The sequence below is a fragment of the Hirundo rustica genome, chromosome 3 (genome assembly GCF_015227805.2).
Source record: "Hirundo rustica isolate bHirRus1 chromosome 3, bHirRus1.pri.v3, whole genome shotgun sequence".
In the NCBI taxonomy this organism is placed as follows: domain Eukaryota; kingdom Metazoa; phylum Chordata; class Aves; order Passeriformes; family Hirundinidae; genus Hirundo; species Hirundo rustica.
Genome location: NC_053452.1, coordinates 54,068,248 through 54,091,551, shown reverse-complemented (window position 1 = coordinate 54,091,551; position 23,304 = coordinate 54,068,248). Strand labels below are relative to the sequence as shown.

Below are 23,304 nucleotides of genomic sequence, written 5' to 3'. Positions count from 1 at the left end.
CATAGTCAAGAATAAATTGAGAAGATCTCAGAACAATTATTAACATTAATTGTTTATATTTAGAAATAAATTCCTGTCACTACACTTGCATATTTTTTTGGCTGGCTTATCACAAACTTGTTAAATTTTAATGCCATAGTCTGTTCGCAGACAGATAAAGGTTTGGCAGAAGACTTGTATCCTGAAAAAACAGCTTGGAGACAGCATGCATGTATATTCAACATCAAACAGGTACTGAGGACTTGTCTAACCACTTAATGCCTAGCACACATCAGCCCATTATTAACAACACAGGGCTGGGAAAACCCTTTTGAGACATCAGTTCCAGTTCCCCATTCCTACAGACAGCAGCATTAAATTGTGTACTGTCAAATTTTATCTTAAGGATGCTAGGTCTTGGAATCATCTTCTAATAAGATCAGCAAGGAAGGGGAAAAAAACATCCTACCCACTTACAACCCCCTCCCTCCTCCCCCATCATACATGCTTAACTGTTCTAAAACTTTAAAGTCTCTTAAACTACAAATTCTCCTTAAAGCAATTCTTTCTCCTCTTTGGCATTTAGATTCCTTACATTTTAAACAGGTGAAGGAAGAGATAACTCCTTGAATTCTAAGATAATAGCTAAGCACCCTCTTATCTTAAGGTGGAATTTTGTCTCTGGTCATCCCAAACCCACTCTAGGTTTTGCTTTGAGTTTGTCTGTCCTGGGCACAGGAAAGCACCTACAGTAAAGGAAAGTTCTCACTAGAACCTTCTATTAATGCTTTCTGTTAGAGAAGCCCTATACTTTACAGATGACATGCACAACAGGACAGCTATATGATTAATCCATCTTCTTTTAGCCTATTTATTTAGGGACCTTCTTTCCCCACCTCTCCAAGTTTAACTATATGCAAAGGGAGCTTATTACCCCAGTCCTTCAATCCTCTTTATATGATGGCCTTCTGCATCAACAATACTTCTCCTCAACAGCGTAACCTTGACAGATTTCATTACTATGCTCAGCTTTCTGACCACAGGCCATTAATAAAAGTATTTTAAAAAGGTGCCTGTGGATATTATTCACTTGTAGTTTCTCTTTAGGACCAAAAGCTGCTACACCGCAATTACTGCTGTCCTCTCTTTACACAGTTTTATACACGTTCACACAAGTGTCAGAAGTTCTTGTGTGACACTACATCAACCAAATGTGATGCTGCATAATTTCTTGTATATATATACACAAGAATATATATATATATATATATATAAAATTTCTTGTATAGCTTTACATTTTGTTTTTCCACCTCAAGAGGAAACAGAATAAAACCCAACACAAACCAACCAAACAACAACAAAAAAATCCACCTTCAACAAAGTAACCATGAATGCTGGTAGATCAGATCAAATTAACAGCTCTATAGACCCGAGATCACATTTCCTTCTTCGGTAAGCACTGTTCATTAGCCCGAAGCCATGCTGTTCTAGCCACAATTTATTAGATTGGTTTATTTTGCAAGAAGATATAATCCACCTAAAACACCTTCAAAAATAAATTAGTACCATGAATCTAGGAAAAATGGCAGAGAGCATACAGACACTCCAGAAATGAAATGAAACAAGGCTGAGCAATTACGTTTATTTAGCATTTCACTCATTTCCAGATAACACAGCAAGATTTGGACAAGATGACACTTTTTGCATTTCCCTACAAAATAATTTACTACCTGTAAAGCCTAATGAACCTCTGTACAGACTAGATAGAAATTGTGTATCTGAACTGTAGATGAACTCCCAGCCATAAACCCTCATGAACTGGGTATAGGTTATATATTTATAGCTTACCTTGGAGAGATCTCGTTACTTTGTAACAGTTACACATGGCTGAATGGCTGTGTTAAATTATATATTAAAATGTGTCTATTAACAAATATACTTATTTCAGTATTATTTTCTGGACTTCTGCTACAGTTTGAGCATGGTAAGCAGGCATCAGATACAATTGCGACCAAACGTTACCACAGAATCAGGAAGTTGGCTTTCTAGCACTTCACTTTGTTACTCAATTAAAATACAAAATCACTAATGTTCTACTGTTAATGGATTTGCTAGTTATTTACTGCGAAATAATCAATTTCATGAAACATGATCCATAAGCTTTGTGCGTACATACACAATTTTTGTTAAAACAATAGTTTCGTATAAAGGTTTAGCTTATTGGGTTGTGGGCCGAGGAGCCAGAGGGGAAGGTGCTGCCAAAATTTTGCTTTCTGTCATCATAATCTTTACTTGTAAATAACTGATGACCAGCATGTGAGACCTCACACACAGCAGCATGAAGTCTGCCAAGCAACACCATATTTACTTATGCCATGTAGACAAGACACATGCAAACAAGCACAGGTAATAAATATTTAGCATCCATGCCAAATACCCAGCAGAAACACACTGCTTCCCTGTGCATCCCAAGAGGTCGTGCTATCATTCCTCACACATGCCAAAGGCTGTTGTCACACTCATCCTGAGCACAGTTCTGCCTCTGGAGTGACAGCTTTACATCCTCTCTCCATGCAAACTGACACGAATCCTATTTAGCTGTATTAAGATTAAATGAGCTGAGTTGGAAAGGATCCAAATCCAGTCTCAGTCTAAAGCAGACAGACTGAACAGTGTGTTTTACTAAAATAGCCCTGCAAAATTCCTATTTTCCATTTATAATAAGGTGGCAGTTAGCTCCACTGAACAGCAGATTCAATAAGAAATACGCTTAAATTTACAAAGTATTGACACAGAGTCTTGTCCATAAATCCCAGCCAGCAGCCACATCTCAGAAGTCTTTACAGTACTACTGTCCTTCCCCAGCGGATGGTGGTTTACACCATCCATCTTTGTTATTCACTGGCTAGTCAGCTAAGAAACAAAAAGTCACCATCTCTGAGGGAATACAAATATAGCCCTGCCAAGTGAAAGGATAAACACAGCTGTATTTTTTTTAGACATTAAAGAGTTTTTGTACACCTATCCATGGCTTCCAGTGCAAATTAGTCCTAAACCGGGATTTCAGATTATTCTAACCAGGATATTTCGAGAAAACATTCTGTAATTAGCAAATAGCTAACAAGGCAGAAAGAGATTATTCACACACCTTTTATATCCATACTTTATAAATGATATATCTGCTTCCCTGGTTACACAAGGGCTCTCTCAGTTAGACATTACTACATGCAGCAATATATCACCTCCTACTGATGAAATACAGCCAGGGAGACTGCAGATTTATCAGTTCTTAGGACTAAGCACAGTTTGGTTTTGGCATTTTTTGTCTTGTTGTTGTTGTTGTTTTGGTTTCTTTTTTTGTAGGAAAACTGCAATGTAAATTAACCTAAATGCCTTAAAAAGAAAGTTCAACTAACTTTAATGTTATGGTGGTAAAACATCAATTACTTATTACTACAAAGATAAGCTTGTTTGCTCTTATTTCACATTTCATTTAAGTGAGCTAATACTCACATAAGTCCTTCATTGCATTGCATTTTAAGAAATATTGCCTCTATTGAAAATAGATAGTAACAACAATCTGTTCCGATTATGCTCTTCAAAGTTCAAAAGTGCGTCTGCTCCAACGACCGCTCAAAGCTCTGCACCAGGCAGTTGGCTCCCCGAGGGAATTACCGTCTCTAACCGGCACAGTAGCAGCAGACTTTAAAATAAAACAAACAAAAAAACCCACTAGAAGGTGGGAGGGGCGGCGGTGAAGAGCTAGTCAAGAGAAAGAAGGAGGGATAAAAAAGACCGTTCTACTGGGGGGCGGGGGGGGGGAAAATCCAACCAAAAAAAGGAAACAGGTCTTCGATAATGACTGGTAAAGACCAGGGTGGAGAACTTCATTAAGAGTTCTAGCATTTAGTTTTTAGATCGCGAAAAGGCGGGAACAAGGTTTTTCCTATGTTTACAGATGCATACATGCTTCCTGTAGATAAATGCACAGGCCACAGGAATACTAAATGGCAGCCGGCGCAGTTGTATCATTTCTCGTTAAGCGGGAGCGTGATGAAAGCTCTTCTTTCGAGAGTTACTCGGGAGATCTGCGCACGTCTAGCACGGAAGCGCTACACAAGACGGAGCAATCCACAATCCACCGCCTGATCTCTGGAGCGCAGGGATCCGGGGCTCCGCGCTCCCTTGCCCGGCGGCGGGACGGCGAGGAGATCCTCCAGCCCTCCCGGGGCGCCTCCGTCCTGCCCGCGGCCCTGCGCCCGCAGGCAGCCGCCCTAGCGATCCCTAGCTCCAAACAGCCGCTGATGTGGCTCCCGAGCGGGGTGCCCGCCGCTCCCTCCCTCCCGCCGCCACGCAGAACTTCCCGGGGCGCTCGAACCGAAACGCCCCGTCCCATCCCGGGGAGCAGGGACCGGGACTCAGCCCTTCCAGCCCGGCACAAGCCCGCGCCGCGACACCCGGAGGTGACCGCCCCGCCGGGCGCCCGGGCTCGGGCAGCCCCCAGCGCCGGGCGGGCCCCGGTGCGGCCCCGCGGAGCGCCTCCCTCCCACCGCGCCCGGCTCACCGGCTTCGGCATTTTGAGGGCTGCTGGTGCTTCTGCTACTCCCGACACAAACGTTCATGCAGCGCCCGCCTCGCCTCTGCCGAGCGCCCCGTGCGGAGGAGGTGGAGGAGGAGGAAGGAGCCGCTCCCGGCCACGGCGGCAGCGCAGCCCGCGAGTGCGGCGCCGGCCGCCCGGCGGCGGGTTAAGTACGGCAGGTGGGGCCCGGCGGTGACTCACCGCCGCCGGCCATTGCCCGCCGCTCCCCCCAAGCGCGGCACCGGCCTCGCCCAACCGCCGGGCACCTCCGCCGCCCGCGCTTCGACGGCCCCGGGGCGCAGGGGGCACCGCGGCCCGGAGCCTCCGGCGGGCCCCCGGCCCCTCGCGGGGAGGGACGGGCGGGCAACAGGTGCGGGAGCGGCGCCGCCCCGGCCCCCCGGGCGCGGCCGGGCCTCCTGCGGCCCCCGCCCCGCACGGCCTCGACCCCGCGGGAGACCCCGGCCCGGCCCGGCCCGGCCCGGCCCGCCGCACCCGCACCTGCCGGGGCCGCGCCGGGGTCGGCGCTTCCCAGGCCGGTGGATGGAACGGGGAAAGCGTCCGGCAACAGGGGTGATGCCTTAGGGGTGGCCTGTAATAATTGCTGTGTTTCTTGAAGTGTGAGGTCGGAAAATATGATTACTTAGCAAAACACAGGCTTGCTTTGTGTAGTAAAGCATATTTCCAGCAGTGTCAGCAAAAGAGAAAACTTTGAAAATCCATCTAAGCTCAGAAATTAGAGTATACTTCAGTTGGTTCTGACTTTTCATAAAGCCCAAAAAAGTTCATGCAAGTAGCGTAGCAATTGATAAGCATACACAGATAACAAAGTTTGTGTCTCTGCCCCTCGTTCCTTCTCCCTCCTCACCCATGAATGTGGATAGTGTCTGCCAGGAGCTGCTGGCCTCCCACTGCATCTCCTTGCTTGGCTGGTCACAAGAGCACATTGATTTACATAGTCATGGGCAACGGCCTGAAGGACACAGCTCTTCCACTGTGCCAGCAATGGCATGTAGTTGAGTTGTGAGAGTGAGGAAATTGAGCAGCCTGTACCCAAGCCGCTGACTGCAACATCCCACTTTAGCTACTGTCCGTCCCTTCGGCATAGGACATAGGACAGGAACGGGGAGGCACAGAACAAGAACAACAACCCACTACATGGAAAATATAGAGGGCAGGAGAGGGCCTGGGAAATACCAAGGGATGGTGACAAAAAGGACAGCCCAAACAATACAGGTCCTGCTTTGGCAGAGATCCAAATGGTGTCTTCCCCCACAGAGTCCACCAAGCAGCACTTGGTTGTGCCACACTAAAATAAAAGGATCATTACTGTGTCAGGTCTGTGAAAGAAAGGGGAGGAGAGCCGAGCTGGAGGCTGAGAGAATTCATGGTAATATTCCTTTCCTGTTGCATGATCCTCAGAGATTAGAGGCGGCTTTACCATCAAAACAGAGCCATGGGGGTGGCGGCTTGCAACAGCAGGTGAGAAGAAATAGTCTAAGCTGAACAGCTTCCAAGAAAAGGGCCATGGGATCAAACATCCTTGGGAAACAGATATGACCTCCATTTTCAGTTGAAACAATTCCACTGAGATTTACTTGAACCAGGTTAATTTAACAAAATATGCTGACACTCAGTTGGATCAGGTAAATTTAACAAAAATATGATTCGTGACACTTGCTATGCTCTTCTGCTAAGCAATAAGTTTATGGTGGGATTCATGCTTTATTCAGTAGGATGACACTGGAAATGAACCAGACCAAATTATCACAGTGTTTTGGGTAGGCTGCCAAGCACAAGGAACAACTGTTCCAAGAAGTGCTGTAAAAACTCAGCCTTTGCAGCTCTCACTCAGAACCCTGAGTGACATTCTTAGATTTTTGCAGGGGGGAGGGGGTGGAAAAGTATAGAGATGAGATATTTTCAAGCCATAGACTTAAAATCCAGATTTTGGCTGTGATTGGAAAAAAGAAAAGTCAAAACAAGTGTGTGTGTCTGCGTCCCCTTGAAACAAAGCATTGTATGGATTTAACTGGAAGCCCATTTCCATTCTGGTAGATTTTCATTCCCAAAATCTTTTCCTGTCCATAGCTCAACATGGGCTCAGAGACCATCACCCTGGGGCTTCATGTTGAAGCAACTCCACATCAGAGAGATGTCTCATTTAATACATAATATTTAGTCAGGTAAGCATTTGTTTCCATATGTTAGTTACATATCCAAGCTTAAATCCCTCTTTTTGTTGAGTTTTTGTTGAGTTTTTGTTGAGTTTTTGTTGGTTTGTTTTTGTTTTTTCTTTCCTTTGCCATTGCTTCCTAACCACACAAACCTAGGGGTAAAAGGAATTCGGGTGACTAATAATTAAGTGTGGCAACATACAATCTCTAGGTTCCTGTTTGCCACAGCACATAACCTTGTGCCATTCTCCCACAGTCACCTGCAATACATGGGGAAAAGTAGGTACCTCAATGGCATCCATAACTACCAGCTTGCCCAATACCACTCCACCCAAAGCCAGCCACTGTGAACGTACTGAGCTTACACAGGAAGAATTGTCTTCAGTGGAAGGAACCAGAACCATTGCCAGCATAGAGTATGTGTTAGACACCCTTCACCTCCCTCCTGGGCTTTTGCCTTGTGCTAGGAGTGTCTTCAAACCCTCTTGCCTGCAGAGCTCCGTACCTTATTGAACACTTGGCTAGGAAGATATCTTTGTGACAGTACAAAACTCTCTTCTACAGCTGGGTCACTCAGCTCCTTCCTTTTTATTTCCCTCCCTACCACCCCCTATAAGGATGGGAAGGTATATAATGCAAGCCCCCTCTTCCCCTCTATACAGAAGCCTTCTCATCCTTTCCAGACACAAACCAGTTGCTCTCTGCTCCACAGCAGGGGCAAAAGCCCTCTGGATTTCCTGAGAGTGCCCTGGAAATCAGTATATGGAAGTTTGAGAGTATGGACATCATGTATAATACCAAAAAGCATTGCCTAAGAATGCTTAGAGACTGGATCTCCTTTGGATTGTGTGCGTGAGGGAATATTGGAGAAGGCATGAAATGGGTGCAAAACAATCAGCCCACGTCAAGACATCCTGGGACAGAAGTACAAATACAGAAAAAACAGATACAAGTATGCAATCTGGGGAAAACTCCACATGAAAACTCTGTGGAACTTGGTTACTTCTAGATTTAGGCATTAGCTAAGCAAGAGAGAGCCTTTATGGCCATCCTAACTACATCATCTTCAGTACGACCTCGCAATTAAGCATAAGACCCAAATCAAAATGAAGCCTTTAAGTCACAGGATTAAGATCTGCTCTGATCCAGCACTTACTCTTAACCTGCTTTATTAAGAGGATAGCATTACCAACCATTTACAGGAATTAATAAGGTAGAGGAGGTGATGAAAGAATCCTGATTGCTCAGCAGGTCAGTAGCAGAACCCAGTTTCTGTCCTCTTCCCTGTATCAGTTCCTGTGACTTACTGACCCCTAACCAAACTGTGTCATCCTCATCAAGCTTGCCTTCCCTGTTTTAGAGAGAAGACCCATTTGATTTTCATGTTACTTTAAGCTGTAATAACAATTAAACTTGATGTGGATCATTTGTGAATTCCAAGTACTTGCCTGGGTTTGCTCAAGCAAGTCCTATCACTATAAAGTGGCTTTTGCTTAACAGGCTTTCTGCCAGGCAATTTTTAGTCAACATAAAACTTCCTAAGCCAGATCATCCTGGAACTGGGAAACGTGGAATCTTGTGCCCTAAATCCATCGTTTTTGGTTGCTCATGCAGAATCAATAGTCTCAAGAACAGACAGACCTAACTCCCTGTTTCTCTGAATAGAAAGCCTCATCCAGGTTAGGCAAGGCATAGCTGGAAGAGTTTTGCAGCATCTCTGCTGGTCTGTTTGCAGACTTTTTACTAACAGTCTGTAGGAGCTAACTCTGTCCTCTTGACAACTCATAGACTATGCATTTAGTATAGCAGCTGAAAGTAAGGACATTCATTAGCTTATTTAATGGAAAGGATGCCACATTCTGAGATATGTTGTATAGATTTAAGGAGATTTCCTGTCATGTAGGACAGTCAAGAATCTTTGATTTTCTTTATCAACTGGAAGAACTGTAAAAGGAAAAAGAACCATATGGTATTACTGACAATAGCTTCTATTTCATTGTGCATAACTGAATAAGCAGCTTATTACCCATTGCACGTTCTGAAATTTTGGCATTATAATTCCTGGAATGTCAGACTTCAGGAAGAGTGACCAAGGACCTGGTGAGTTGTAGTTCTGTCTGCACTGAGAGCTACTTCCCCACTACCCACACTGAGCTTACTGAAAACCTGACAGATTGAGGTCACAGTGGACCAGCATCTATTGGCAAAGCCTCTTGAGACGTTCTCTGAGTTTCTTATGAGGGGGATAAATGGCACAAAAGAGTGCAAGGCTTGTGCCTCATTTTTGCTTGTTCCTACGAGAAGCTGCTGCCAAGTTCAGTTGTTTGTTGTTCTTACATGAAAAGCTGCTGTTGCCAGGTTCAGTTGTTCGCAGTTTTGATTTCTTTTGTTTTGATTTCTTTTTTCAGTAAGCATAGGTTGGGGTTTGGTTTTTGTTGTTTTTTTTTTTTTTTTTTCCTGCACCAACAAGAGGTTAGGCACATTCAGGCCTGGAAATAAACCTCATTCAATGATCCAATGGTTACATGCTGGGAGATCCTTATCTTTGCAATCAATTTGTCTTCCAGCAGCACCCTCAAGTAGTCCTTGGGATTATCTGACTCTGATTGACCATCATGGAGCTCTAGGAGGATATGGTAGATTATAAAGAAAAGCATGTATGATGAAGTTTATGAAGGATTATTTTTAAATGTTGTAAGAAAAAAAAAATCAGACAACACTTCAGGCTTTTATCTGATTTGTTCTTACCCATTATAAAAGGAGAGAAAAGCTTAAAGGAATATTATGTTTCTTCTCAATAAGTTTTGAGAAGTCCCAAAGTTTGCTTTCAGCTCCCATGAGAGCTGTCTTAGTAACCTCTCTAGTAACACATTCCTCTTCCACAGGAAACTTTCATAGGGAGTGATGCAAAGTGTGCAATAAAATCTTCTTTTCAACTGAAACAAAGCATAATTTGACATTTACATTTTGTGTACACTGAGACTGAGAAATTATTTACAATGGATGGGGAAGGCAAGACTTAGTGGTAGGTAAAATACAGATAAAATATTACTCAAAGTAAAGGCAAGTTTAAACATGAATGTGACCAGGAAAGGAAGGTCTGTGGTAACCATCATTGTAACTGAAATCCACAATGAATTATTGATTTACCAACAAATAAACAAATAGGAAAAGCACTGAGAGTTTTCTCAATCTATTAAATGAGAACAATCATGTCAAAAACCATTGTTTAAAATGTGTGAAATGACAAATAAAGTTCATGACACACTGAATTTGTAGAGATTATACCACATGTGTAAATCCAGCCATGTTTGTCTAAGGCTCAAAGCAAATGGAAACAAGGGCCAACGCAGCTTTTACGTCTTAAAATGAAATTATGATCTTAATGCTTATGATAAGAAAGGAAAGAGGAAGGGAGTTCCCCTGGTTAAGTAATCTCTGTTTCACCTTGATATCTTCCTTTGTGCTTTCTATTTGAAATCTGATTAAAAGGAGAGCTGAGCACCATATAGTGCAAATACCCCCTGCACATCTGACCACTTTCTATGGGACCAGCTACCAGCTCTTTTAGTGGCTTTTTTTTTTTTTTTTTTTTTTCCCTGGTGTTGTTTTTTGTTGATTTTTTTCATTTGGTTAGTTTTGCTTTTTAACGTCAAAGTAGAGATGTGTTAGGATGGTTCTGACAAAAACTACATGTCAAATAACATTGACTAACTTAGTTCATGCGTAGACAGAGTACAGATCTGTGTTTAGAGCAGGTGAGAGTGGTAAGGAAGGTGGAGGCAAAACAAATGCCCACTGGTTGATAGAGAGAAAATAGTTCATAGTCAATATACTATTGGGTTTTTTTACTCCAAGTTGTTTTATAATTACATATATTGCTGACATTTGTATCGCTCTGACTGTGGGAATGAGGATGTAAGATTTCAAAACTACAAGTAATAAGCTATTTCAATTTAACTAAGGGTGCCCAAACTCAGAATTTCATGGCTAAGAGTGCAAAGTTCAATGTGCAATTAATAGACAGGGTACCTTTTCTTTTCCTGCGATATGATACTGACTCACACCTTTTAGGACCGGTTTTAAGGTCACATTGTTTGACTTTCAGCATAAACTAAGCTCTTGGGTTTCACCTGGTGATTCTCAAATCCAGCGTGCAACATTAGAAAGGCCTTAAACCCCATTCTCAAGAGTGAATGGCAGTGATTCTACCTCCTGATCAGTTCCCTCCGGAGCCAAGTGCTGTTACAGTCTAAGCTTTGAAAGTTGTTTGCATTGACTGTACTTGTATTTCTCATTCAATTTCAGAAGCTGCATTATCTATAAGGCAATTCACAGTTAAGTACTCAGCCAAAATAAAACAACTAACATGGCTCTTGCCTTGGCTAAGTCAGTAATATAAGCTGGGCATTACAGTGCAGTTTGGTGCCAGACAATTTTCTCATATTTTACTCTAATTAAAGCAGAAAAAAATTCCTTGATGCAGAGGTTACTAGGTAAGGTTCAGAAATCCCAAATATCACTCTAGCCTGTTTTGCCATTGAGGACCAGCTCTTTCAGATACTTTCTCATATTTTGCCTAGCCTGATTTAAGTGCTCTACGCAACAAGGCTCTCCCCCTTTGAACATTAGAGATCAGGTTTATTTTGTAGTGTAAGACTGGTTAACCTTAAAGACTGCATCTAATAGCGAGAGAAACAGAAAATATGCAGTATTGGGGATGCAGTTTATTACTGGTCCATACATTATCTCTCCTATTCTGCATCACTTGTGTCAGTGCAGACATGAACATTTCCAATTGCCATTAGGAGATGAAGTTGTTTGTTCTCCCCTCAGACCACAGCTTCCCAACAGCAGTGCAGGCTGCACAGGGAGCTCTCAGTGCTGAATAAGGAGAGAATATACTAATGGAGATTCATCACACAGATAAAGGAGAGTAGTTTTGACCTTAGTGTATCATGAGTAAGACACCAAGCTGGAGTCTGAAGTACAAGTATCCACCTGTCTCTTGGAAATCCTCTGTTTGCTCTGTGATAACCACAATGCTGAAAACAGGCGGGCACTGATGGAGACGTAAGACCAAGTACAAGGGAGGCACAAGCAGGGTGACATTTCTAAACAAACTAGAAAAATGCCTACTTTCACCAGACCTGAATTTTAGCTCTGATAGTTTGCAAGGGCTTACCTAGAACTGTACCTCAATTAAATATTCATTCATGAGAAAAAAATATTTGTGTTTCATAGCAAACAGCTCGTATACAATTTACAAATGGCTACATATATCCTTAATTGGTTTTCAACCACCCTGCTAAACACTGAGGGCAAACTAAATCCATTTTATGTCAAGGCTGCAGATACACAGTCACCTTATCTAATCAGCCCCAGCTGCCTTAAAGGCAGTAACTCAGAAACAAAGAGGCTACCAAACCAAATAACTTCTGTGAGGCCTTGCTGGAGGAGAAGGGGATCAGGTTGATTACTGTTCACCTGCCACACTGAGGCATGCAGGTAACCTGAAACAAAGGGAGTTTTCAGTGCTTCCCAATGACACACCTACCCTGTGAAGTAATTACCTCTGACGCATGACACAAAAGATAAACAAGTCTTGTAGCATGTTGGCTAGCAACTCGCCAAAACACTTTGGAAAATATCAGTATGCCTTCTTTAAAATACTGGGTGAATTTCACCTGTGCGCAGCAGGTAACTCAGGACCTGGGTATTAACTCAGTTGCACTCGAGCCTTCAAAATAAAGTTGACGCGCTGCCTCGCGTGTAACCAGGATTTCACACAGACTTGATTTGCTCCTAGGAAGAACACAGCTCAGCAGTTCATTTATTTAATAAGCTGGTTATCTTTTACAGGTGGCATGATGAATTCTTTGGTCTCTTTTAATGAAAGAGAAATGTCAAGATGAGAGGGGAAAAGCTGTCATATGTAACCTTATGAACCCCTTCTGTGCTATGGTTTCATTTGTATGATGTCAAAGCAACACCTTTGGAGCCAGATCCATTGGTCCACTGCTCTGTTTTTACCTTCAAGCGCTTCCAGTGTGGGAGGAGAAGGGTGAGGTGCTGCCGGACTCCAGAAGTAGGGTGTTGTGTCCCTTCACCTGGTATCAGTTGAGTGCGAGGACAGACTGACTCCAGAGCTGGTGCTGCATAAGCTAATTGTTCGGTATGTTTAATTATCTTGGAACGGTAAAAACATTGTTGTTGCAGCAATCAGAAATGAAGTAGAGTTTCTGTATCCAAGAAGTTTGTCTGGTTTTCCTACCCATGCCATTCGGCTGTACGGAGCTTGCTTTTTGGCCTCATGGACTTTGCTTTGGGTAATTTAGTACAAACATATATCCATTAGAAATCTTCATCGTCGTACCTTGGATCATCTCCAAAGCCAGGCCCAGTTTGTTCCTGAGTGAGACCAGGAGCACAAGAGCTGGGAACACCTTGTAGTCCTGGGTGAGCCATATTGTCCCTAAGGCATGCTATGCTGTTACGTGCGGCATTTTCCTGTGAGAAAGTGGGTTGCCCTTTGTTGCTCTCCCTGGCTGTGTTCTGCCTGCCATGGAAGATATAGAGGGAGGGGGAAGTACAGCATCGAGCTATGGCCTTCTTTTGCAGCGTTCCGACATAGGGCCATTGCTGCGAGCCCTGGAGCTGCTGTCACGGTAAGGGCCGTGCCAGATGACCTGTTTCTGACCCAGCGTGTTGAAGCACCCAGGACAGACTCACTTCAGAGTGTCCAAGTGCTCTGGATCTATGGATGCAAGTGGCTTCTTGCCTGCCACCCATAGGGAATGCAGTCTTTGAGCCCTGTTTGCGAAAGCCCGCAAGAAGGGCTCAGCTGTCTCCATGCGTACACGGCAGTCCAGACCTGCAGGGTGGTTTCTCTGCCCAGCCCTGCACGGCTGCTCTGCCAGGCAGGACAGCAGCACAGAATGGGAAAACTGAGAGTCCTGGCCATTGGCCTTGTTTCCCTTTACCTGTCTGACATGGCGAGCCAGGAAAACACCAAAAGGGCCTTAGAGATGACAGCAAAACAGGGTGTGCATGTACAGCTGATTCACAGGGTGGAGTAACAGCTGGACGCACTGGCAAAGCGAGACGCTGGTCTCATAGGCGGGGATTCTCCATAGAGATGTGCCTGGGAGAGTTCAGGGACCTCCTGGAGAGCTGCACCTAAGGTGCTCCCAGAAAGTCACGTGGACAGGACTAATGAAAGCACTTCACACACTTTATTTCTCTCCCAGCGCAATCACCTCTAACAACACACCATTTGTTCCATTTGTGTTCAAAGTTGTGGGAACTCTCCTGATCCCACAAGCAAGCAATCTAGCAGCAAGGAATAATTTTCTAATGTATTATCTTTCCAGATATCTAAATGTACTCCTTCCCTGCATTCCTCTCAATGCCCTCCACCCCTGTCGCCTGAAATAACTGCTCACTCATCACTAAAGTTTAGCCATGCTGTGCTGTACAAATCCAGAGAGATAAGAAACAATATTCTTTAGATAACAGCACAGAGTATTGCACAATGTTCTTTCTTGTCTCAGAGTTCAGTCTGCACCCTTAGTTAAAAATAAAAAAGGAATGTTAAAGCATAAAATACAACCCCTCTTTACAGAAATTGCCTTAAAATACAGCATGCAATACAGTTAGTGCAGTGCTAGGGACATTTGAAATAGTGGTGTAGTTTTGAGTAAGATTGTGGCCACCATTTTCCCCATGGTTTCCAATGTGTAGTATTTTAAACGATCTCTTTTTCTGTGCTTCAAGTAGCAATTAAGTATTGTGTTTCAAATACCACCACACATCAATGGTGAGTAAATAATGGCTTAAATAAGAACTAAAAAAAAAAAAAAAAGGTTTGTTTGCTTTTGCAGGTGTTAAATTTCAGCAGGACAATCTAACTCAAACAAAGTCCTAAACAAAAGTTACTGGAATTCCTGACTGAAAAACTGAGTTTCATGTTAGACAAGGCAGATAATCAAAATAATCTCTGCTGGCTAAAAATCTCTAACCACTCATTCTTACTGTGGCTGTAAATTTCTGAGATTGAGTTTTTTAACGTTAGTCAAAACAATTTTGTTTAAATTGCTGTTGCATGGGAAAATGATTGCAGAAATTACATGGGGTTAAAAGATTTATTTTGTAATGACTATCCTTAAAAAAAACCCAAGCAGTAAAACTCACACTGAGAAGTACATTGCAAGATTTAAACATGGATTTAAGTTATTTTCTTGTTCTTCTGGTAACTCGCTTATTTCTCCCTTGAGAAGAAATGCAATGTATCCAATACACTGATGGATTCAAACTTACATCCTGTAAGCTATTTCAGAATATCAGGAAAAATATTAGGAAAAAGGCAATTGAATAATTTTAGACACCGTAATTAATTTTGCGTAACCCTTTTTATGGTAAACTCAGCTGCATTGAAACCCTGCTTCTAGAGAAGAGCATGAATGTTGGAGGTTGTTTCAATGCAAGCTAGTGATGCTTGTAAATGAGCCCCTTCCCACAGGACTCAGAGCCCTTTAGAATCAAGGCAGTGGGACCAGGCCTGTAACCAAGAGGTTTAGTGGAGAAAATTCCATGACTTCACTATGACAGGCTTCCATGGTCATTCTTAATTGGTTACTTTAGATTAGCCTCTCAGCCAACCCTTGTTAATGTGAAATGATAACCTTGAACTGTGTTCGTGGTTTAAGTATAATCCAAAGACCTGCATCAAGTGCACGGGGACAAAGTCAGAAATTATTTTGCACTTGCGTGAGATCTGAGAATGAGGCTGATTCTGTCAACCCAGTCACATGATCACAGCTATCCAGCTGTTTATGGGCTTTATCAAACACCAGATTAAGACCCCATGTGTGTGCCAGTCATCTGGAAACAGATTTTACCAGCCTGATTCTGCTACTTTTAGCCATGGTGCTATTACCTGATTTCTTGTGCAATCCTATTTAAACATAAGTAGAGCTGGAAGAGGTGAGTTCTGTCTTTCTTAGAAAACTTGAGATGACGTGAATGGAACAAATTAGTTGTTCAGTGATTATAAAAATCTGAGGTAATCAGGGAAAATTGAAATGGTCCTGGTCAGTACAATTGTTTGTTTTCAACTCAAACTAAATGCCTATGCCTGTTGTTTGTCCCAGACAGAGACAGATGAGAATTTTTTTTAAATAATAGATTCCTTTTAATCTGATATGCAATGTAAAAATTCTCAGGCTGGCTCCAGGTTTTTCTGGGCTAGAAACAGGCTGCTGTGGGTTGTGCCAGGGCCTTCACTGGAGCATGTGTACAGGGTAGTACATGCAGGATGCAAAGGGCCTGCTCCAGCAGTCAGTAAACTTCATATTATCCTAAAAGTATAACAAGTTGGTTAAACTATTCTTCATGTCTTTTTTTTTTTTTTTTCATTAATCATTAATATTCAGTTAATACAGCAGTGAGCAGAATGTACCCACAGATCTGTCCATAAAGGAAGTAATTTACTGCTCCCTTTACAACAGTGTTGTGTAAACACTTGAGTTGCATTGAGTACTGCATTTCTGTGGGAGTAGTGGCACATTCAGGTGAGCAAACACAACACTTTAGAGAAAACCAAGCACTTTCGGTTCAGCCCCAAATTACACTGCTCCCAGCCTGCAACAGTGTACAAAAACAAAAACAAAACCAAAAAACAATGTTACTAATTAAAAAGACTGAGGAAGGGAAAATTACCCCAGCTGTTTAAAATTCAATGTTTTTGTTAGTTCTGCAGCACTTCTGCTCCATGCAGCTTGAATATAGCACCAGAGAGAGCCTGGTCTTACCCCAAACACTCATGAATTTCACTCATTTAGGGCCAGGCCCAGGATCAGTACTTACACTGAAACAGTGAGAAAGGAAGTCCAAGGGACAATCATTACTTCCCAACATCAGGGTGGTCTCTTATAAATGCCTTAAAACACTATTCAAAGTTTGAAATATTAATAAATAAATAGTTATACAACGCCTGTTTTGTCCTGTTACAACTACCTCTGCATGAGAAGAGCGTTCCCGTGCCTTAATGTGCATATCTAAATTGTCTCTGGGACCCGGTGGCAAGGTGTGTTGTACCTCATGGTGAGGCTACTGACTTCAGCCTTGCTGGCATTCTCCAGGATTCAGTGAAACTACAAGACTTGTTTAACCCTGTGCATGTCCTTTAAGTCTTGCTGAACAGGAGCCTGAGTAAAGCCTGGGCCCAGCAGGCATTCCTGTACTTGCTCAAGGATAATAGTTGACTAATGAGTTCAGGGAGAGCTGATGGACAACTTATAGGGACTGTGATCTTCAGTACAGCTAATTTACATCCTTAACATTTTTAGAATTTCAGTATGGTGTCTGTACATCAGAAGTCACCGTGGCATACATACTGCCCTGTTGTCTTGCAGACCCAGGAGCTTCAAATTCTTACTCTCAACCCTCCTACATTCCAATGCAATTCCTTTCCTTAATGAGCATGCACCCAAAATGACCTCGTGTTCCATTCTGCAAAATGGTGCGCTGTTTCCCTGAATGCTGGAGCTCACGTTTTCATGACAAAAGTTGCAATTATTTTTCTGTGCAGCACAATTTGCAACAAGACTGGCTTTGCAAACATATTTTTGGCCTCTCATTAGGCTGACAAGAATTTGGTCAGCCTGGTAAGAAATCTTTTGCATACGGCAAATTAATTTTATTTAGGCATCCCTTTACATTAGTCTTTTAAAAGAGCCTTCTGAATGCAAAGGCACATACTACTCCTCAGTCTGCCCTTCCCTGTGCATTACAAATCGTTTATTAATGAGGCAGGTAGAATCTGACTTCAAGTTCCTTTCATGACTATAACATCATTTCCAAATTTCCCTATCTATCACATGCTGTTCCTTATTGGTCACAGTTCATTCTTCGTCATTCTGGAGTCTTCGGAAACTCTGTGCTGTGCACTACACTGCTGACCAAGGCACTGGCAGGGCAGAAACTGGATCTATCTAATCATTAAGCACTACTCAGCCTTTTCCCCCCAGAGCAGATGAGATTCAGTGAGTACAAAACATTCGCTGATGATGCCTTTGATTTCTGGTGGTGACAAAACTTCTTGTCCCAGTAACCTACAATTACTACATTTAAGTGGTAAAACCCACACAAATCAACATCTCCACTAACAATGCAGTTTCACTATTTTAATGTTGCAGAACTACTTGCATTTTACTTTTGGCACAGGTTCTGATTTAATTCCCAGTTAAGTCAATGGGAGCTTAAAGAATCCTTCCCATTGCTTCAGTGATAGGGGATAAGCCAGCAGTCAAGGTTTATTCTCCAAATATTAGCAGAAATGCTCCACTTATCAGGCAGTTGATACTGCTAGCTCAAAGGCAATAAAATCTTTGCATCCAAACATAAGCTTTTGTTAGATCTTAGTTGACAGATGGATTTATAAGTTGATAATACAATCTTGAATTTCTTCTTAAACTTTGTTAAATTGAAGCATTTGGGAAGTGTGGATCTTTCCAAAACAGTTCCTTGAGGAACAACACTGAAATTATGATGCCAGTGAACCTTGACTTTCCAACCATTGTAAAACGTCTTTAAAAGACTATTATAAAACTAGAATCTAGTTTTATTTTTATTTGGATAAACAACTGAAGATACATGGACCAGGGCAGAACTAACCAGATAGGAGTTAGAGCTATACTAAACCTGCAAACTTAACTCTCTGCTCCCTTCTAAACTTTTTTCCCCAGTAAAGATAACTTAGCAGTGGGCTCTATAAAAGGTTCTGTGAACTTTTATGCACTGAGGGCACGTTCTCAAGCACAGTGAAATTCCTGAAAAGACTCTCATAGGTCACTACAGATTTGTAATCAAGTTCTGAATGTGAGCATCAAGAAATCCCCCAATTTCATTTTCTAAATATGATCAACAGTGGTAGAAGTGCCCAGTTTTGTGAAACGTGTACAATTTTATAGCACACTGTTGTACATGGCTCAACAGTGGTCCCGATGTGGCAGCTTGGGAATCCTTATAGAGTAGTACATAGTAATTCCTGAGTGAATGGCTTTTTGGAAGTAGATTTTCTTTTAATGAATTAATGAGCAGCAGCTGTTTGGAGGAATGCATTTCTTTTTCTTTCAACAGTGCTTCATAGATAGAACAAACACACATAACTTGTGGCTGTACAAGAATGATACGCTTCTAAATATATGGACAAAAAACATATCCAGGATTGTTCTTTAGACATTACAAAGCACTGCCAGGCAAACAGCAGCATAATCTTTCGTTTAAACCATTCAGTACTCCTGGAAAAAAACTTTTAAGCCATAACATAAATGGGTTCTGAGACCCTGCAACAGGACATGGACAAACAGAAACAGCTTCTGCAAAGTTTATGTATTGCACTCTACTTGCCAGAAATGGAGTCTAAGTCAGGAAAAGGTGTGAACTAATTTGTTCAAAGTGCAACTAATTGATTATTTCCTATAGCTACCAGCAGACAAGAAATGTAAAATGTCCTTCCCTGTCTGTGTGCTTAGCATGTGATAGACCTGGCAGAAACTGCCCAGGCGTCTTTTGGCTCAGGCTCCAGATTAATACGGATCTTGCCTGCAGAGACAAAATCCTGTGGGAGATGAAGGGCTTACACATAGCCTATTTTAGGGCTATGCCAATATGCTGCTGCTTTTCCAACCTGTATTGCTCCCAGAAGATGCTGGGAGCATTTTTTTCTACTGGCTGTAGAAAACTGGGGATTTTGGACACCCAGCTCCATGTGGCTTAATTTCTACATTCTCCTGAGAGTTACATCCAAGAACTTCAGGGATGATGACTCCTGTAAGACTTAAGGAGGGCATTTTGGACATCTTATTCTGTCCCATGCTACATTTGCCAAGCCAATAATTGCACCTTTCTCAAAGCGCTGTCTCAGCTGAACAGTTTGGTGGACTGGAGAAACTTCCACACTCACGTAACAAGATTGGGCAATTGGATCTTGACACTACTTACTGTGGAACTCTTCAATCACATGAAATGGCAGTCTGCTCTTTCACCTTTCCTGGTGGAGTTTTCTGACTCTTCTCTCACGTGTCTGCCAATGCATTCACCAGGTCTACTGGAGACTTGAGGGACTGAAGCTGCCTAAAAACCTGTATCCCACCCATCATCACACACTGTCTCTGTAAATGGAGCGGGAGAGTCATGCATGGCTTTCATGGGTGAGGTGTTCTGGAGGCTACTTTGGAATGCCACTGAATCCTGGTAAAATTTAATCCCTTTTTAAAATGTTTACAAAGCTATATGAAAAAAAAAAAAAAAAAAAAAAAAAAAAAAATCTGCAGTGACCTGAGCCATCACTCTTTGAAGACCGGGGATGTGAGGATGCTCCTATCTAGAGCCCCAGACCAGCAAAGCTGAATTTAGGTATTTTAAGGTGCAGAAAAGGGCAACAAAGCTGGTGAGGGGTCTGCAACACAAGTCCCACGAGAAATGGCTGAGGGAGCTGGGGTTATTTAGCCTGGAGAAGATGAGGCTCGGGGGAGACCTTATTGCTCCCTATGAATCCCTGAAAGGAGGCTGTAGCCAAGGGAGGGTTGGTCTCTTCTCCCAGACCCTAGCGACAGGACAAGAGGACATTGTCTAAAACTGTTCCAGGGGAGATGCAGGATGGACATTAGGAGGAATTTTTTCACAGAAGGGGTGATTAGACATTGGAATGGGCTGCCAAGGGAAGCTGGTGGAGCCACCATCCCTGGTGATGTTTAAGAAAACGCTGGATGTGGCACTTAGTGCCATGGTCTAATTGAAAAGGTGGTGTTTGGTCACAGGCTGTGCTCAAGGATCTCAGAGGTCTTTTCCCACTTTTATGATTCTCTGAAGGCAGCTGGTACACCTACAGATGGACACAAGCTGGCCGCTCCCTGCACGTTCCTTTTGCCGGTGTCAAGGGTGGCAAGGTGCCGCAGCACGCTTTCACAGTTAGATGCCCACCTAAGGCAGCCGGGCCTGCTGTCACTGCTCCTCGCACCCACCTCCCATCAGGCTCTTACCACAGCCCAGCTGCCCCTGCCAGCCTTTCATCCCTGCGCTGCCCCAGGGACGGGGACCAGTGACTGCCGATGTCCTCCCGCTCTGCTGGTCTGGCTAAGGACGAGCGGCCTGAAACACGCCTCCGGCACCCTGCCTGCTCGCCCCTGCCGGTCCCACCCTCGGGCGGGGACGCGCCGCGCGTCCCCCGCTGCAGGGGGGCGGGAGCCGCAGGGGACCCTCGGCGCTGCTCGGGGCGGCCCCCCCGCCCCACGCCGGTGCCCGGGCATGCGCACAGAGCCGGCGGGGCCCCGCCCGTGCCCCCGGCGGCGGGAGCGGCGGGACTTTGCCCCGGGCGCGGCGGTGCCGTCACGCGGCGGCGCCCAATGGCCCCGCGCGCCCGAAATAGCGCGCTATAAATGGCGCCCGGAGCCCGCCCGGCCCAGGTGTGGCGGTGGCGGGGCGCGGGAGCCGCCGCCCCGGGCCCCGCCGCCGCCGCCGCCCGCACCTCCCCTCGGCGAGGCTCGCCCACGCCCCGAGCGGCCCCGTTGGGCGCGGTCCCCCCGCGGGAGAAGCCCCGGGACAGGGTGTGGCACCCTCGGGGCCCTGGGTGACTGGCTTTGTCACTTTGTCCTCCCTCAAGGACTCGCCGGCTCTTCATGCAGGTTTTCGTTCGTTCCTCCCTTCAAAGCGTGCTCTTCGCTTCCCTCTACAGCAGCCGAGGGGACCCGGTTCCACAACGTCGTGAAAAACCCAAACCTGTCCGGGCACCCGTGTCGTGTGTGTGCTTTTAAAACAGCATCTGTTTGAGACCTGAGACTGCCTGTTCCCGATGAAGGAAGCTGGCTGATAACGCTTATCTCCTTGGCCCGAGCTCTTCCATCTCTCCTGCATTAGTCTGAGCCGTGGTGCCACGGGAGGAGGTTGCAGAGATAGCGTAGGGCCAGGCCCTTTCTGGGTAAGATGCTGCTGGGAGACACAGGCCTGCCCTGCCGGGGGCTCGCAGCTCGGGCCTCCCCACCCTATGCAGACACGCACGATGAGTGCGTAGCTGCAAACCTACCCGCGGAGAAACCTAAGGTGGGATTTTCTTTTTATCCCCTTTCCAGCTGGGAAAGACGAGGATGCATAACTGGGAGGTGAGGAGAGCAGAACTGTGAAAACTGACATGACTCGGAATGAAAGCAAATAGTCTCCTATTTGAAGATGTGTGCCTTCTTAACAAACACACGATAAGGAAAATGTTAAAAATATACCAAGTTCCTGACTATCCTCAAGACAGCAAAGGCTGTAAGTGCAGTGGTCCCCTTCAAGGATGTGTTGTTCCTGTTTGCTTGAGCTGCACTGGTTTTGTGGACATGCTCCCAACACGTGTTCTCAGTCTGCACTGTGCAATTGCATCTGTTCTCACCCTACTACTTGCACATTGTCCTTTGCTACTCTCAGATAAGGTATCTGCTGTAGGATCACTGGGTTTGGGGTTGTTTTTTTTTGTTGTTGTCTATTTTGGGGGGGGGGGGGGGGGTAGTTCTTTTGGTGGCTTTTTTGCCTTTTTTTTTGTGAGACCTTGTTAAGATAATAAAATATATGCATTTTGTGTTGGGAGACATCTTTCAGAGTATCTTATATAATTCTTATATATGTATGATCTTATACAGCTGAATTCTCTAAATAGGAAGATTATTCTCTTTTTTTGGTTGCCACTGGATTCAAGGAGAGGTATTTACTGAAGTGCTAAGCATAACAGCTGGGGGAGAAGAGTGATTGTCAAATGAAATTATGAGGTGACAGGTTCAAAAGAAGGGATCTCTTTGCACAAAACAAATCTTGGAAGTTACTGCTACAGGATGTCAGGAAGCAGTTCAGAAAGTAATTAAGCGTGATCACGGAAGAAAAATCTGCGCGGGGATGTTCAACACAAACACCTCTGATTCAGGAAGTCTTTGAGGTGCAAATCCGCATCCTGGGGAGCAGCCTCCCCTGTGCTGTCATTAGCAATTACTGTTGGCTGCTCTGGAGATAGTCCTGGACTGGACTTGAAATGCTGCTGTTCTGACCCAGCAGTCATCTCTACATTTAACTGTCATTTCGTTCAACATGGGGCTTTTCCCCAATCTTTAGTAAGACAATTTTTTCACAATCTTTAATCCTAGACAACAATTCTTGCAATAAATCTTTGTGACACAGAAATGCTCTTTCTTTATGCTCTGTACTTCTTTTGTTCTTTCCTGCCTGTTACTTCAATTGAGGCATGGAAGGTTGCTTTGCTGTGTGTTTGTATAATAGCACATTATCAAGCTGAGCACTGGTCCATGCCTGTATTTCCTAGTTAATTATTTGATATAAATAAATATTAATAATCTGTATTTCTGAAGGTGGCCACAAGCCAAAAGGTTTGCTGCTTGTTTAAACACTCCAAGTAAGAAACTGTGGAGCTCCAGTCCTCATGTGCTGGCAGAATGAGACAGATGGGCCATTTGAGAAAGTGATTAAAATACCAGCAATACCTGCCTAAACAGTTACAAATTCTGAACTTCACATCTGCAAGGG

The 23,304-nt window shown here is 44.0% G+C and overlaps 1 protein-coding gene across 1 annotated transcript in view; it reads right to left on the bottom strand.

Moving 5' to 3' along the window:
- Nucleotides 1–4,701, bottom strand: part of EZR (ezrin) — a 36,698-nt gene extending 31,997 nt beyond the window's left edge. Inside the window, exon 1 of the mRNA XM_040057585.1 lies at nucleotides 4,544–4,701. Within this exon, the coding sequence (XP_039913519.1) occupies nucleotides 4,544–4,555 (12 nt within the window). The 5' untranslated portion in view covers nucleotides 4,556–4,701. The remainder of the gene's footprint in view (nucleotides 1–4,543) is intronic.
- Nucleotides 4,702–23,304: the final 18,603 nt, after the last annotated feature.